General features: G+C 34.0%; 2 protein-coding genes across 2 annotated transcripts; both read right to left on the bottom strand.

Annotated features, from left to right (window-relative positions):
* Positions 1-246: 246 nt before the first annotated feature.
* Positions 247-1,082, bottom strand: LOC114759389 (pectinesterase inhibitor 9-like). Its single transcript, XM_028948558.1, has one exon. It carries the CDS (start codon positions 1,076-1,078, stop codon positions 464-466), a length of 615 nt encoding a protein of 204 aa, XP_028804391.1. The 5' UTR covers positions 1,079-1,082; the 3' UTR covers positions 247-463.
* Positions 1,083-5,460: 4,378 nt separating this feature from the next.
* Positions 5,461-5,919, bottom strand: LOC114759378 (uncharacterized). The gene has a single exon (XM_028948541.1). The coding sequence runs from the start codon at positions 5,917-5,919 to the stop codon at positions 5,461-5,463; it is 459 nt and encodes a 152-aa protein (XP_028804374.1).
* Between the last annotated feature and the right edge of the window lie 11,263 nt (positions 5,920-17,182).

Raw genomic sequence — 17,182 nt, 5'->3', positions numbered from 1 at the left:
TATATGGTGGACCCCTATCCCTGCTTTTTTACCTGGTAGGTCACCAAACTCCATATCGGTACTAAGCTTTGATAGTTTCTGTAGTTCGTGTTCATCCACTTCATTAAACTTCATTATCCCACTGTAAAAATCCCCATCAATATTCTACTCATGTCTCTACTTGGATATCTCTTAATCATCGTTTAAATTAAGATTGTTCGTGGACTTCGACATAAGCATTCCACTAAGACCAGATTCGGGCATGATTTTCAGAAATTCATCAAAATTACAAGTTCAAAAGGATCATGGTCGCTGTAACTGAGAAAGAAGCCCTGGAGAGGAAGATCTGTTACATGTGAGTAGAACAGAGAACGAACATGACAAACAACAGAACACAAACATCAAACAGTACGCAAAACAACCTTAAAAAAAAGCAAACCTCAGTTTAAAAAGCTCATATATACACATCAACAAAGGCCAAATCTTAACTTGGATGCCTTGAAGCGAAGCGATTAACCAAAGCCAGAGCATTACTAGTGACTTGAGCAACATTCACAACCCTGCGCCTAATCTCAGCCTTGACGTTTTCATCAAAACCAGAACCAGAACCAGAGAATCCATCGAGACATGTGTCTTGGTCTGTGAGAGCAGCACTAACCCAAGTCTGCACATTGCTCATATGCCACACAAACTCCTGACCAGCGGCCCCACCAGTTCGTCCTAGTTCTTGGACCGATTGGCGAAGCCGGTCCAGGCTATCACCCATGTTCTCTATACAGTCCTGAACAGCCCTGTGTTCTCTGGACTTTTTTATTCTTGTTTCTTGGCCAAGCTTGTGGACGAAGGAGGAACATGATCGAGTCCTCGAGATGCTGACGGAGAGAGCAGCAATGGCTATTTGTCTCTGGCTTTGATGAATCAAACTTGCGTAGCCTGATAGGCACTGAACGCAGAGAACAGGGTAGCGAGTGGCTCTGCAAGAGGACTTTATGAAATCTGTTGGGTTGGGAGGTCTGGCTATGGCGGATTCTGATGTGTAAATGAGGAGATTCAGCAGTAACAGAGAAATCCCAAGTCTCGCCATGTCTGAGAAATGCATACAGATTTGAGTCTGTTCTGCTATGAGCCGATCGCTTTCATATATTATACTCCCTCCGTTGTTTATATAAGAGACGAATAACTAAATTATGTTGATAAAAAAAACAGTTAAAATTAGTTAAAGTAATCAATGTGTAAAAAGTATAATTTGTTTTTCAAAAATATCTCATTAATAAGGAGAGAAAACATGAGAGAACAATTAAATTATTAAAAAAAAAAGAAGTGGGAGGAAGAGAGTATGAATTAGAGACAAAATAAATATGGATAAAATAGAAAATCAAAAAAAAATATAGACAACTTTTAAATATTTCTTATATATAGAAACATGCCATAAACATCAAATGTCTCTGTAAAAAGGAAAGAGAGGGAGTAACATTAAGGGAAAGTATCGTGATGGTCAATGGTCATGGTGCTCGTTTATTGATGTACTTTTTCTCCGCAGTAATAGCCACCTAAGTTCCCGGTAAAGCAAGTACTTTTATATCATGGCTAGTTGGCTAGACTCATTAGTGCAACTATACATATTTTCCGAAAAATGACAATCTTATAAGATTGATCATTACATTTAAAGGGCATCCAGCTACTAAACTTGTTTTAAACAATAAGGGTTGTCAAAATAAAAAGAAATAGCGTAACTTATGCTACTAATTTTATAATAAAAAGAAATATTATAATAATATTCTATAAAAAATTATGTGTGAATCATCAATCGAGTTTGAGAAGGCATGAGGTAAATATTAGTAAGAAAAGTTGCCGTTGGCATTAGCACATTGAAAATAAGGTTAAAATATAAATTTGTCTCCATATATCTTACTATGTATCATATGGCATTAAGGATCAATAGTATCTTCATTTTAATTTTCAAGTTCTTTTCGGTATGATGTTAATTTCCACATGAGGCGGATCACATCACTACAAAGTTAAAAAATTAACTTTTAGTGGCAACTTTTTGTCCTAAAAAAATCCTTAGCATGGTGGTTTTGGCCGATAATTTTCGGCAAAGACTTTTACGACGACACGGAAATGCCTTTTAGCAATGACGAATGTTGCTACTAAGTTTTTTTTAGCTGTTGCTGCCGATCTTTTAGTAATGATAAAAACTGTTGCCATTAAAAGTGAGATCTTCAATGGTCACTCTGAAAAATCATCAAAAAAAGTTAATTTTTAGTGGTGATTTTTTTTTTGAATGATAACTAGGAAACAAGCAACAGATACAAAGAAACAGACTTAACCTAGCAATTCTTACACTCCTTGATCGGCCCCCACCCCAGAAATGTTGGGAGGAGGTTGATCAAAGAGGCAAAAATTGCCATCAATCCCATGAGAAGACTTTGCTAAGTGGTCTGCTAAGGGAATCGATTCCCTCCCTACATGGCAAAATACAGTTAACCAATCTCTATTAATAAACAGTTTGACCTCATCGACTAAGTCTTTGAACGGATACTCCTCTTCGCATCCCCGAGTTGCTAAGTTGATAGCCTCTATGTTGTCTGAGTGGATACAAATCTTTCAAAAGCCTCTAGTCCAACATAAGTTCAAACCGTGTAAGAGCCCCATCAGTTCTGCAATAGTTGGTGGCACATTTGTGAGTTTAGAGCAATAACCACATATCCAACGATTCAAGTGATCCCGAATGACTCCTCCACAACCACTTTGTCCATTCATCAGGACAGACCCATCCACTTCCAGCTTAACATAAGTGTCATCAAGACTGTTGGTATCCTATTGCTGATTAGGTTCCACCCTGTATATTGAACAATTTCTTGCTAGGCTGTAATCCAAGCAAGCTCGGAAGAAGCTATCATTAGCATGTCTTCTAATAATTATATCCTGGTCATTGAACACTTTACTGCATCGAGATGTCCAAATATCCCAGCATATGTATCCAAAAAGTGTCCTCCAAGGCAATTTTTTAGTGAACTGGCGTCCTGCTTCTTGTATGAGGTTCTAGTTGATCCAATCTGCACCTGAAAGGGAGAAGAAAGTATGCCATTTGGTTGGGTCGACAACCGATCTCCATCTATCTACCGCATTCGAGCAATCACGCAGAAGATGCATTTGATCTTCAACTTGTTGACATCCTAGCTGGCATATGTCTGTCTCTGCAATACCTCTCACTCTCCTTAGCTGGGCTGTATGTACTCTACCATGGCAAAATAGCCAGATGAAAGTTTTGATTTTCTCTAGCATTGGCCACCTCCAAATACGCTTCCAAACGCTATCTTCCAGGCGTAATGTACCTGCAAACAAAAAGTTATAGGCAGATTTCACAGAAAAACGACCATCAGAAGATGGTTTCCAATAAAATTTGTCCTCTCCTCTCTCCTCACAGGGTGGGTGTGCACAAAGGATTCGATCAATCATATGACGGGACAGCCACACCTCCATTTTCCTTCTATTCCACCCTCCATCCGGACCTGTATACTCTGCCACCTTCTCATTTCCATTTATCAAGTCTTCATAATTCGGGACTACCTCCGCTAGTGGTTTATTTAGCTCAGACCAATTGTCATACCAAAAAGAGGTAGAGACACCATTGCCTATTTTCTTTCCCACAACTTTCTTGAACTTTTCCCAAACATCACATATACCCATCCAAGTACGAGAAGCCTGCTTCTTCTTACTAATCTCAGGCAAGTCCTGATTCCCACATCGATACTTTGCTCGGAGTACTTTAACCCAAAGCGCCTCCTTGTTAGAAATGAGACCCCAACACAGCTTCATGATGAATGCCTCATTCTGCCTTCTCAGGTTTCGAATACCCAAGCCGCCTTGCTTTTTTTCCTTAGTCACCTGATCCCAAGATATAAGATGTAGATTCCTATGATTATCTTGTTGACCCCACAGAAAACTTCTATTCTTTCTTTCCAGCTCCTCTATCAATCGCTTCGGTAACAATACTGTTTGCATGTAATAAGAAGGAAGTGCTGAAAGTACTGCCTTAATCAAGGTAGATCGTCCTGCCATGTTCAAGCAATTTCTCTTCCAACCAGAAAGTCTTTGTTGAGCTTTTTCCACCAAGGGGGCGAAAGTGACATAGGACGCTCATTTATGAATGAGCGGAATACCTAAATATTTACCCAGATCAGATGTCAAACCAACTCCCATCCTCCTACTAAGATCAAGGGCTCTTGTAATATGGACATTCTTTGAGAAGCAGATTTTCGTTTTATTTCTGTTCATGTTCTGGCCTGAAGCATGGCAAAAATCACCCAAACATCTCAACATAGTGTCAACTTGAGAGCTTGATGCCTCTCCAAAGAGGATAAGGTCATCAGCAAAAAATAAGTGAAACACCTGAGGCCCTCCCCTATTCAATCTTAACGGTTTCCAGTTTCCATCTCCTATGGCATCCCTGATTACATGGTTCAGCCTTTCCATACATAGCGTGAAGATATAAGGAGACATGGGATCCCCTTGTCGTATACCTCTTGAAGGAGAAAAAGAATCTGTCAGTTCCCCATTCCACAATACTTGGAATGAAGAGCTAGAAATGCAGGTCATGATCAAGTTGCACAGTTTATCCTCGATGCCCACTGCCTTTAAAGTATCTCTAATAAAACTCCATTCAAGCCTATCATAGGCCTTCTCCAAATCCACTTTCACTGCTAGCCACCCTTTCTGACCTGTCTTGAGTTTCATTGAATGAATCACTTCTTGGGCAATAATGATGTTGTCACTACTCTGCCTCCCTTCAATAAAACTGCACTGGTGTTGCCCCACAACTTTGTTCATAATCACCTTCAATCTTTTACTAATTATCTTCGTCACCACTTTATAGCTCACATTGCACAAAGAAATGGGCCTGAAGTCCCTCATAGCTTCCGGCTGGTCTGATTTGGGAATGAGTACAATATTGGTATCATTCAGTTTTTTGATATGATTCGGGTCCTCAAAAATCTCCTTAATCAAACCACAAACTGATTCACCAATAACATGCCAAAACTCATGATAAAAGAAAGCCTGTAAACCATCCGGTCTAGGGGCCTTGAAAGCACCAAGATCAAAAACAGCTCTCTTAATTTCCTCCTCCGTGACTTCTGTTGCAAAATTGAGCTTATCTTCATAAGAGAGAGTAGGGAACCCATTACCAGTCTTAAGCTCCTGTGAATTAACCATGCCACTGCGGAATAGCTCCCTGTAGTAATCTTTTGCCATCTTCCTCAGCTCTTGTTGATCAAAGCACCATTCTCCATTATCCTTTTTAAGGCCTTCAATCCTATTTTTCCTTTTCCAAATTATAGTAGAAGTATGGAAATACTTGCTGTTCCTATCTCCCCATTTGAGCCAATTGCACCTTGATTTTTGGAACCAAATTAGCTCTTCTTGAGCCAGAACTTTGTTGTATTCATTTCATAACTCCTTCTCCATTTGCACCAAAAACTAGTTATCTCTTCTTGATCTTGCTCTATCAGTGCCTTCAATTCTTCTTATTAAGTTTTGCTTCTTGACAGATAAATTCCCAATATTATTCCTGTTCCAAATCCTAGCTTCCTCTACAAAAGTTTGAACTTTATCAAGCCACTCCCCCCTCTCCCAAGCATTCTTTACCACCTCAATAAATCCCTCTTCAAGTAACCAGGCTGCATGACACCTAAAGGGAGTTTTCCTTCTTTGTTGGACTTCTTCAGGCTTACAATTCAGGAACAGAGGCCTATGATCGGACCCATATCTGCTAAGATGGTGAACCTTAGCAGTCGGCCACAACCAATTCCATTCCTCATTTCCAAAGGCCCAGTCAATTTTCTCTTTGATATTGTTCCTTTCCCAAGTGAATCTGTCACCCACTGTGTCTATTACAATCAGGCCAGACTGTTGGATACAATCAGCAAACTGTCGCATAGACCGAACATTTGGAGTTGCCCTGCCTTTTTTATCTTCAATGGATAAATAAGCATTAAAATCACCTATCACCATCCAAGGCCCAACTACTTGTGTACTTAAATTAATTAAATCGTTCCAAAGAGAATTTCTCAGAATTCCACAAGGTTCAGCATAAACACAAGTAACCCATAACTTTTGTTGTAAATCCGTGAGTTCAACATGAATATGCATGAATTGAGTAGAGGAGGAAACATATTGGATAGCAATATTCTCCTCTTGCCATAGAACCCAAATGCCACCTGCATATCCTGTAGCCTCAAGTCTAATCTAGTGACTGAAGCCCACTTTATGGATGGCTCTATCTGCTTTCAAACCACTCACACGAGTTTCCATCAAAACAAGAATATCTATTTTCCTTCCTTTCAACAGGTCCTTTATTCTACCAGGAAATAATTTTGAAGCCGCTCCTCGGCAGTTCCAAGCTACTACATTCATTGAGAAATTGGAGGAAAAAGGAAGACCATTACCTGCTCAGTGTAACGGCCCTACATGCATCTTCTTTTCATCCAGATCCTCTACCTCTCTGACATCATCTTGGGTCTCATACCAATAATCATTAGCTTCCGTTGCATCCTTTCCTTGTTCCTCAGGAATTGATGCAATTCCTATATCAGGTGGCAGCTTCGATGGATTATGTAACTCCTCTTCCATCTGGTGCTGGGAGTTCTCCCTCCTCATGGAGTTCTGCTCTATGGGCACCGTGGCATCCATCTGAGCTTCATTTTGGGGATTTGGCATGGCCTCCTGATTAAACACAAGTGGGCCAATTTTTAACAAAGACCCAACAATTACTTGGTGTATTCTGCTTGTAGATTTACGCTTTAGCACTGGTGAAGTGATCTTGGGCCTTGTAGCTTGGTTCCTCTTTTTAGACTCCACTCTTCTTTTAATTTTCTCCCCTCCAATCTTTCTGGGGTCTTCCGAATTTGGGCCTGGACAGTAGCCCAACGGTCTGGTTTCTTCTTCTCTCACCTCTACTGTGGTCCCATCCTCCTTCTTATTCCCTCCTAGCTTCTCTTTACCTTTTCTCCCATTTGACGTCAGTGGCTCCTGCATTTTTTTCTCTTTCATTTTCTTTTCACCACCCGAGGAGTTGACTCCACTCTTCTTCTCTTTTCCGCCAACGGTCTCATTCTCCTTCTGCATGTCTGCTCTATTCTCTTTTCTCTTCCATTCTTTCACAGTTTCCTTCTTCTTGTTACCTGTCTCTTGTTCGGCTGATTTGACCATATTTTCCAAATCATGCAACACGTCAAATCTTGATCCAGGCATAGCTTTCTGCTCTCTTGCCATAGGTCTGCTGCTCGTTTCTGCTTTCCCTTGAAATTTTCTCTCTACTTCCGACTTTGATGTCCTTCGTTTGAAGGTTTTTGTGGCTTTCATCCAATCTTCGTACGATTCAGCAGAGGTAACTCCTGGCACACTGAACAAGGTATGTTTCCCTTTCCAATGATCCTTCTGTTGTTCGGCATCCATGGGCGAGGGGCTCCTTTCCGATGACTCTTCCATTTTCTCAGCATTCAGGGAACACATTTCCTGTTTGTGGCCATATAATCCACATTTAAAGCATATTATGTCAAGGCCTTCATATTCAACTGTGTAGATCTTTCGCCTGATCACGAATCTGGACTGTAATTTCTTGTTTAAATCCACTTCCACACTAACCCTTGCGAATTTTCCACGCTCCACTGTATGGTTTCCGTTCGTATTTGACTGGGCAAGAGTATTCATATCGACCTTAAGGGCTTTACCTATCATATTACCCAGCTCCCACATACACTCTTCAGAATAACAATGCATCGGCAACGTCAGTACTCTGACCCATATAGCGACTTTCCTCACCTTATTACAGTATTGGTGATTTTTTTTTTTTTGTCATTGATGAAAGTCTATTTTTTTAATTTTTATGTTAATTTATAATTAGAGGAAGAGCATCTAATTCATTATAAAGAAACTGACTTATAATCTGAACAAAAACTTCGAATAATATAAAGAAGGAAGCAAATAAGAAAAATTTCAAAAGGAGATAGTATAAAAATTTCAAATGAAAGTGATCTAGGAGCCTTGATGGTTCTTTTGAGTTTTGATTGTGATAAAAAAGAGTCAAATTTTCTTCTTGATGTATAAGTTTTATTAACCAAATTCAAGTTGTCTGTTAAACACATTAGATATATGATCGTAACTCACGTGCAACATTTATTATTTTCTTTTGGAAATATATCCCATTTTTTAAAATTTATTTAAATTAAAATTTGATATTATATTGAAAAGCAACCTGTCGATTTTAATTTTTTATTTGAGACATTGCTTGCTTAAATTAAATTGATTTGATTTGGATTAGGTCATATCAATTAATTTTCATTTACAATCATTAATTTTAAATAAGTATTAAAAGCTACCGTGCTAATTTAAAATTTTTGAGTAATAAATAATTATTAGTTAATCTAGGCACCTATATAGCCATCAAGTTTATCTAGATGATTTGTAAGGATCAAGAAGAATAACGTTTGTGATGCATATATGATGCAGTGGAATAACCTGGGTTATCTCCTAAAAAGCTTGTGAGTTGACCACTTAAATTGAGAAATTAAATAAGCAAAATTTATAAGTTAGAAGGGGGTTTAAATCTAAAGTGCAGAAAAAAAAAATTAACTAAAAAGATTACATTAACAACTAACAATCTAAGAAACTAATGTGCTTTAAATAAACTACATGCACAAATCGATAACTTGTTCCACAATAAGTAGTGTTTTGATTTTTTTTTTGAAGTATTTCTAAAATAATTTTTAATTTTGACGGGCCATAAATATGAGGATTGAGTTTACTCTTTAATAGTCATTTCTATATTCCCTAAGAAATTAAAAAAAGATTAAACCGTTTGTATAACGATAATTTTTAATTTTGGAAAACTATATATATGAAGATTAAATTCACTCTTTAATGATCATTTTTACATTCTCAAGTAAATTAAAAATAAAAAATAAAAGATTAAACATTTGTTTGAGGTTCTGATACCAAGTTCTAATATTTTTAATTATGTCCAAATCATAAAAATTATGAAATTTAACTTTTGTGATATAGTTTAGATATGGTACTATTGTAAAACTTATATTATGTGCCTAATTAGGGCCTAATACTAAATTTTGATACTCTGACACTTTTAATTATAATTAAAAATAATTATTACAAAATTATTCATTTGGGTATCAAATGTGAGTATTAAGAACGTGTTATTATAAGTACTTCTTTATTAAAAAGGGAAACTAGTAAAAACTAGTCCTACTTGAAAATGTTCTCAATCAAAACATGTTATTGCAACTCAATACTCACTTTATTAATTGATTTAGAAAAAAAAGATGTGTAATTTGTGAATAGCTTTGTATACTTTCAACTAAATCTCTTATTTTTATTATACCTCCCGCTTTTATATATTGATCTCATTCTTTCACCCATTCTTCCCTCTGCCATTCTTAATTCTTTCTTATTCTACTTAATAAAAATGATAAAATTCATCCATTAGTTGATTTGAGGGGGGAAAAAAGGAAAAATTCCAAAAAAGTGATGGTTGAATTTCAAAATTCTAAATCAGTATTGGTTATTACATTCATAAAGAAAATAACTACATTTGAAAAACAAATAACAACACATTTTTATAGTAATTCCTGATTTGAAATTTTGAAATTTAACAATCATTTTTTGGGATTTTTCCCCAAAAAAAAGGCATTGTTACAAAAGTTATACCGTCTAAATTATGGTAAGCAACTAGTTTTTTTTATTAAGACATGCTATTTTCAACATGATTTATTTTATCAATATTTATCGTTTTGTCATCAGTACTTATTTTTTTACATTATTGTAACCGTTAAGAGGTATACTAAAATTAAAACGAGCAATTGGTTGGATATTGAGATGGGGAAGCAAGCCACAAGAACAACCACTCCAAATTTTAAAAGCAAAAAATTATTCTCAAATGAGTTACACATTTTTTGTTTAAATTCTGCCAATGTATAATTACTAACCAAGCTTGTAAAGTATGGGGAATAAATTGATATTTGCTTGGCATAATGGTTGGAATGAGGGACCATGGCAAATTTGATTTTGGCCATTTTGAGTAGAATGTGACAACAACAAATCTCAAAAGATAATAACAGTAAATCTCAAATTGATCAATTGAAAGAGTTAATATTCATCATTTCTTTTTTTAATACAAAAAATTTGAAAAGGAAGGTAAACTTAGAATTTCAGTCAAGAAAGTTGTGAAAATTCTTGAAGAGATATTACTCCAAAGTGGTATTGATATTTACACGATGAATGGTTTTGACATAATTCATGTTAAAAGATCAACTACTCAAATTGTCCTAGCCGGATGGAATAAGATAGGGTAAATCACATTTTATTAACTAAATTTTTTTCCTGCTAATTTATTTATCTGACAATAAAATCACTTTTCACATCACTAATACATTATGAACTTTGACTTTTATAGTATAGTCTTTTTTTTTTGTCAGAAGATTTTTATAAGACTTCTATTAGAGTCTGATACCAAATATGATACTTTGAGATGTAACAAAATTGCTAATTTGGTGTAAAATGTGAATGTTAAAAAAATATTTCATCATTATTTGTGTTTTCATAAAAGGGGAACGGTACTTTAAAAGGAAATCAGATGAACCAAATCTCAGATTGATTAACTGAGTAAATAATTGGCAAGTCATGTCGTGCAGCTATCAAATATTACCTCTAGTCCTAATTATAAGACTTTGTTTATAAACTATAAACGAGGTCTTATAATTAGGACCGGAGATAGTATATTTGATTTTATTTATGTCAAATATAGCCTTATTTATGTCAATTTGATTGTATGTTTAATTTCTCATTTTCTTTAATAATTTATCTTGTTTATATTAATATAATAATTATATGAAATAGTTAGTTTTGAGGTTAGTTTAATTATACATATTCATGAAAATATAAAAATAGGTACAACTAGAATCCAGTCTATAAAATTTTATAATTTAATTTAATTCTTAAAATTTTTTAATGGTTAAAAAAGAAAATTATAGGTTTTTCAACTTGATTTAATTTAGATTTTCTCTTTATCTTACTTCAATTTTTTAATTTACTTTTCATTAACTTTTACATTATATATTGGTGACTAAAAGTTTATTTCAAAATATCCTATAGTTAAAAATTAAAATTAAACTTAAAGGCTTGGATAACTGTTCATTCTCAAAAAATAAAATATAAATTCACCCATATTACTATTTTGGTGACATATTTTCCTAATGTAAAGTGCATAACAAAAAATGAATTGCTCACATAAAATTTCTTTGGTGCTTATGTTGTTTTTTATGTTTGTTGGATCACTATGTTTAAAATTAAGTTCATTTCAACCTTTACAAAAAGGTTCTTTGCACTAATGTCTATTGGTATTCCAAAAATACCCTTTTGAAGTCTTAGAGAGGAAGATGCATCTTGGGTTGACATATAGTATGACTTGTCAGATATATGAGGTCATAGGGGATTTTCGCGTTCTCTCCCCCCATAGAGATATCCTCTCTTTCATTCCAAAAGAGATTGATTGAATTAACAAAAATTTAGAGCGTAAAGTATGTAATTAGATCTTCTTTTTTTTTTTTGGGATACACAGATTATCCATATTAATATTAGAAATTTACAATAATTTATGGTTTGCTTAGTTGGACTAATAAAACGAAGACATCCAAGCTTGAGATAGTGGAAAACAAATGAAAACACTAACCTGATGTTCGATATGAGGGAATTGGTGGGGAGGAAAATAGAGGAAAAATTTTAATGAGATCAATTCAAAAAATTAAAAAAGTGAGATTATAAAGCTTTGATTAAAAAAGATGCAAAATAAAAGAATAAATAATATTAGTTAAAAGCTTTTAACCCCAACTTTCTAATTTTTTGAACTACACTCATTAAAATTTTTTTCTCTCATCCCTCCTCCATTTCTTTTATGCCAAATGGACCATACAAGTAGTTGGTTGGCTGCTTCTTTCTCAAATTATAATTGCTTATAAATCATTCGGGTAATGGAGGAGATGGGAGGAGAGAAAAAATTCGATTTAAAAATTAGAGAAATAGAGTTAAAATATTTTAATTAATTTTTTTACCCTTTTATCTTACATCTTTTTTTTTTATTAGAATTTTAAAACCTCACTCCACCAATTTTTCAAATTTAGTTTATTAAAATTTTTCCACCTGTCACTTCCTACCAAATAAACGGTGAAAGGAGGGTCGGGTGTTGATGAAGAAAATCCCTAGATCTTGTTGTACTCAATCTTGTGAGTTAATGGATTTCAATTTTGATTTTTTAAAAAAATGGTGAAAGGTCTTTCTTTCTTTCTTTTTTTTTGGGGACCTGAGTGAAAGGTCATATGGACGAACTTTTATCCATATCCAGAGGGTGTGTTTGGGTGTCTCCCCAAACCATGGTTTGGGGGAAAAAATGACCCAAATACCCATAAAAAAAATCAAAACCATGGTTTTGGAAAAAGCATCTTGAATTTGTTTTTGGAAAAAATTGGAGAGTGTCATGCTTTTGGAAAAAATGTTATAGAATTTCATGTTTAAAATCTTTAAAGCAAATTAATATTTTTCTATTAGAAAAAATAATCATTTTTCTATAAACATATTTAATCTTATAATTTAAAAATATATATACATATTAATTATTTATTAATTATATTATCTTATATATTATTAATTATGTTGGTAAAAATTATTTTATTAACAATTTTATTCCTTCAAATCAAAATATATTATAAAATCTGTCTCTTATATAATTATCATATTAACTTATGTCTTTTTTAGTAATTTGCACATGTAAAAAGTGCTTCCGGTAATAATTATCCAAACACTCTCACTTCTCAGAATCACTTTTTTACAAAATCTATTCTTTAAAAAATCTATTCTCTCCAGAATCACTTTTTCAAACTATGGTTTGGTTTTATCCAAACACACTCTCAATCCCCATGTCGCGGTTTCGCACATTTTCACGATTGGCTCCTCCTTTGCCAAACAAACGACGTCGCTTCATTTATAATATTTCTCCATCCGCTGCTTTTTTTTCTTTCTTTTTTTTTGGGGGGTTACAACAGAGGGCAAAGCCCAGATAACTACAAAAAAAACTAATCAAAAGTGGAATTAAATCCCACACACTCAGAAGCCACTAAAGTGCTTAGCTGTGGAGGACAAAAATGCAAAAGGGAAGAACTGCTTAATCCTCCCTTCGCCAAAAAGCCCGCTACTCGGTTGCTCTCTCTGGGGATGTAATGCAAAACAACTTGCCAATGAAGTGCCAAGAGCTTCTTGATCTGCAACATCAATAGGCTATATAAGCATCAGATTCCAGTCTTACTTTTTTAAAGCCCATGTCCCAAACTAATTCCAATCCTTTGCAAATAGCCCATTGCTCGGCCCCCAAAACAGAGCAAGATCCTGGCAAGGGCTTAACACCTGCAAGCCGAGTACCATCATGGTCACGTAAAAGACCCCCACATCCAGCTCTCAAAGTTTTGGAAGATATGGCTCCATCCCCGTTTAATTTTATCCAATCCCCAGTAGGAGGGTGCCAAAAGGGACAATCCGAAGACTCCTCTGGTGTTTGCACATAGCTTCTCCAACTATTCATAATAATGAAAGCTGGTTCCTCAGGTTTAACATATCCCGGATTGAAAATAGTTTCGTTTTGCCATTTCCTAAGTCTCCAGATTGTGACTCCCCAGATCAAATCCCAAGAACCATCCATAGTAGAACCCAGATATCTTTTTAGATTAAGTGCAAACCAATCTTTCAAAGGAGTTGTGAAAAAGGAGGAGTAAGAAAAGGATTTAAAATCTGGATCCACAAATTCCGAGCATAATTGCAGTCACGTAGAATGTGCAAGGTGTCTTCTCGGCTTTGATTACAATGATCATAGATAGGTGAAGTAGCGATTATAAACACTCTTATCCTCTCGCTGCTTTTCATTTGTGCGAGCATTGTACAGTGAAGCATTAAGGTAGCAGAGGGGAAGTAGATCTTAAGGTAGGGGAGAGAATCAGCCTCCTTTTTAATATGAATATGGCCCAAACAGATAAAGGTAGGGCTGCACAATGGAACTCATCCTATAATATTAAGACTTCATCATAAATACATAAAAATATCTAAAAACATTAAAAACAATTAAAGGCACAATCTAAATTACAAATTATTGAAAAATAAAAATTTCACCTAGACTGGACTGGACCAGTCTAGGTGACATGATCACTTGGTCCGAAACCCAGTCTAGCCTGACCAACTAGTCTAGTCCAATCTAGTCTAATTCCATTATATAGTTAATTTGGACTGGATTGGACCGGACAAGACCACTTCGGGTTGGACTGGACTAGACCGGACTACCGGGTTTTTGCACACCCCTAGATAAAGGAGCCTTCGGTGTAAAGAAATATAGAGATTTGGATCAATTTGTTCGGTTGAAAAGCCCAAATAAGTATTGGGCCTATTAGCCGAGGCCCAAATTTCATTTTGAATTAAAAAGGGGCCTCCTTCCGTGAGAGAGGGAGAGAGAAGGGAAGCAACAACGTTACGTTGAGAGAGACCTCATTGATAGGGCATATATACTATGCGACGAAGAGCTTCGGAAGTTTGGTGGCAAAATTTTGAAATAAAAAAGTGGGATCTTAAGAGTTTTCTAAAACACACAAATTGACTGTTTGTTTTGAAAATAGGTGTTAAATAGTATAAGTCTAACAATTTCTTTGAAAAAATATCAAACTTTAAAAGTAATTTTTTAATTGCAATTTATCAAATACTCTAAGATAAGTACGTGAAAAGAGTTTTATTTCGATTTGCATGAAAGTACTTATAAGTACTTCATGTAAATTACATATTTGACAGTTCTTAGCTTAAGCAAGAAAATATTTTGCCATATATATGGTTCCTATAATAATCATTAAATAACATCTCATATTTTGGTCCAGGTTTATGTGACGCTTTCATGTTGAGCCGATAAGTATATTAAAATTAATTGCTGAGAAAAAAAAGTGATCATTAGAAACAATTACTCTTGGGTTCTAAATTAAAAAAAACTAGTTATATCTAATTCACAAAGATTAAGAAAATTTGTCAAGTTAATTCTTTATCACTATTATATAAAAACTGTTACTTTTTTTTTTTTTTGCTAAAACATATATATTTTTTATTAGAGGTAATCCTATTTAAGCTAATGTCGGGTACTAAATATAGGCACCTCTCCTAACAGGGATTCAAACCTTAATTTGCCACGTTGTAAGGAACTAATGCCTTCCACCAGACTCAATTCCAATTGTTACTATGTTACTTTTCTTAAAATATCTCTCTTTTAATGAAATTGGTGAAGATTATGTGGGAAAAAAAAATCAAATGAGGGACACAATGAATTATATAATTTTTTTTAATTGTCAAATGAAGAGTTGAAGATGAAAATATATAAAGAAAACAATTAAGAGAGTATGAAATTCACCTTTTTCGCCTTTGTTTATCTCTCATTTGAGATTAGAGCGATTTTTATATCTAGTTGCTTTTTTTTAATTATATCAGGAATGAAAATAAATTGGAAAAGAAGATGTGATGCAAAATAGCCATCATATCTTATTCATAAAATATACAATCACGAAAATGATAAAAGCTCTGTTAAATAAATAGTAATTTCTAATAAAATACAATCGATTGCATAAATTATTTATATAAGAAATTAGTGATAATGGTGCTTGAGGAAACAATATAAAAAGGAAAAATTAAAGGATTAAAAAAAAGGAAAGAAAAAGGAGAGGAAAGCTTTCCTTGCCCTAATTGTTGTCAGAGAGCAATAATGGGAGAGTAATATTGGGAGTGCGACTTGTCATGGAAAAATATGTTCACTAGTGAGAAAGTTAGACATATTGTCTCCCCTTTTTTCTTTTTTTGGTTAAATGAGGGTTAAAAAGCATATTCATTTTCAATATCCTTTTTAAAGAAGTTATGAACACTTTAAAAAAGTTGTGAAGTAATAATAATATATATCTGTATAAATATATATATATATAGTATACTCTTTTCATAAATTACCTTAAACATGTTTCACTAAACTAAAGAAAAATTTTAAATCTCATTAACAGTATCTTAAAATTTAATAACTTTCTAAATTTACTCATATTGAATATATATATGCTTTTCACGAAAATAAAAGTTTACTCAATAATAAACAAATGCTAAAATTATATATTTATATTAAAAATTTAATGATGTGACCAGAAAAAAAAATTCCTCCTTTTGGTTTATAAGTAAGATCAAAAGAGTATAATTTTTAAAAACTAACATAATGTTGTTGCCTTTTTCTTAACAGTCAATGCTAGAACAAATCGACATTCACCCTACCAATACGAAACTAGTTTTGGTGTTCATCCTTTTGATAAGCACCTTAAACTCATCAGACCTAAAATGTCTATATTTTATTTGGATGGTCTGAATTTGATTTCTTTTTTATTTTTATTTGTTCAAAATAATTATGTTAATATATATAATCTAAAATAAAGATAATCTCTTAACTATTATTTTTTTAAAAAAATAGCTTTTTCTTTTTAAAAGTAATTAATTAAAGATTTTAAATCTGAACTGTTCAAATCAGATATAAACGGTTTAGATCTGATGAGCTTAGAGTGCTCATCAAAGATATAAGCAATGAAACTTGTTTCCTACTAATATTAAGTTGCTAAGAAATTGATAATATGATATGGCATCAGTTTTAAAAGATTATGTAATACATTAATTTATAGTTTTTTTAAAAAATCAATACTGATAAGTTCATTAGAAATACTTATAAGCAAACTCGTATTGACCCTTTGTTTAAATATAAACTCACATTGTTCTCAAATTGGAAGATCAAAAAAATTATTCTAATATAGTGTTCCCCTTTCATCACTTACAAGTTTTCAACCTCAAGGTTTTTAGTTAAAAAGAATGGATTTCCTCTTGCAACTTTGAGCGAAACACTATTGGTATTTGTTGTTGAATGATCCAAAACTTGAGGTGGGCAGTCATCTCTCAACCTCTCTTCTCATTTTTATTTCCTAATAACCGTTCAGGTCACCGGATATCTGACACTTAATCTGGATCCCATTAGAAGTTATTCGAGCAATCAAGTAACCCAAATTGAGTTTTGTAGGACCATTGGTGGGCGCAGACTCTTCCAACA

This window comes from Neltuma alba, unplaced genomic scaffold (genome assembly GCF_004799145.2).
Source record: "Neltuma alba isolate B1F8T4 unplaced genomic scaffold, ASM479914v2 tig00010837_pilon, whole genome shotgun sequence".
Taxonomy (NCBI): domain Eukaryota; kingdom Viridiplantae; phylum Streptophyta; class Magnoliopsida; order Fabales; family Fabaceae; genus Neltuma; species Neltuma alba.
This window is presented reverse-complemented; position numbering and strand designations above follow the sequence as displayed.

Excerpts from the sequence above, each read along its gene's own strand:
- LOC114759389 (XM_028948558.1), bottom strand. The coding sequence starts at position 1,078 with ATGCATTTCTCAGACATGGCGAGACTTGGGATTTCTCTGTTACTGCTG.
- LOC114759378 (XM_028948541.1), bottom strand. The coding sequence starts at position 5,919 with ATGCGACAGTTTGCTGATTGTATCCAACAGTCTGGCCTGATTGTAATA.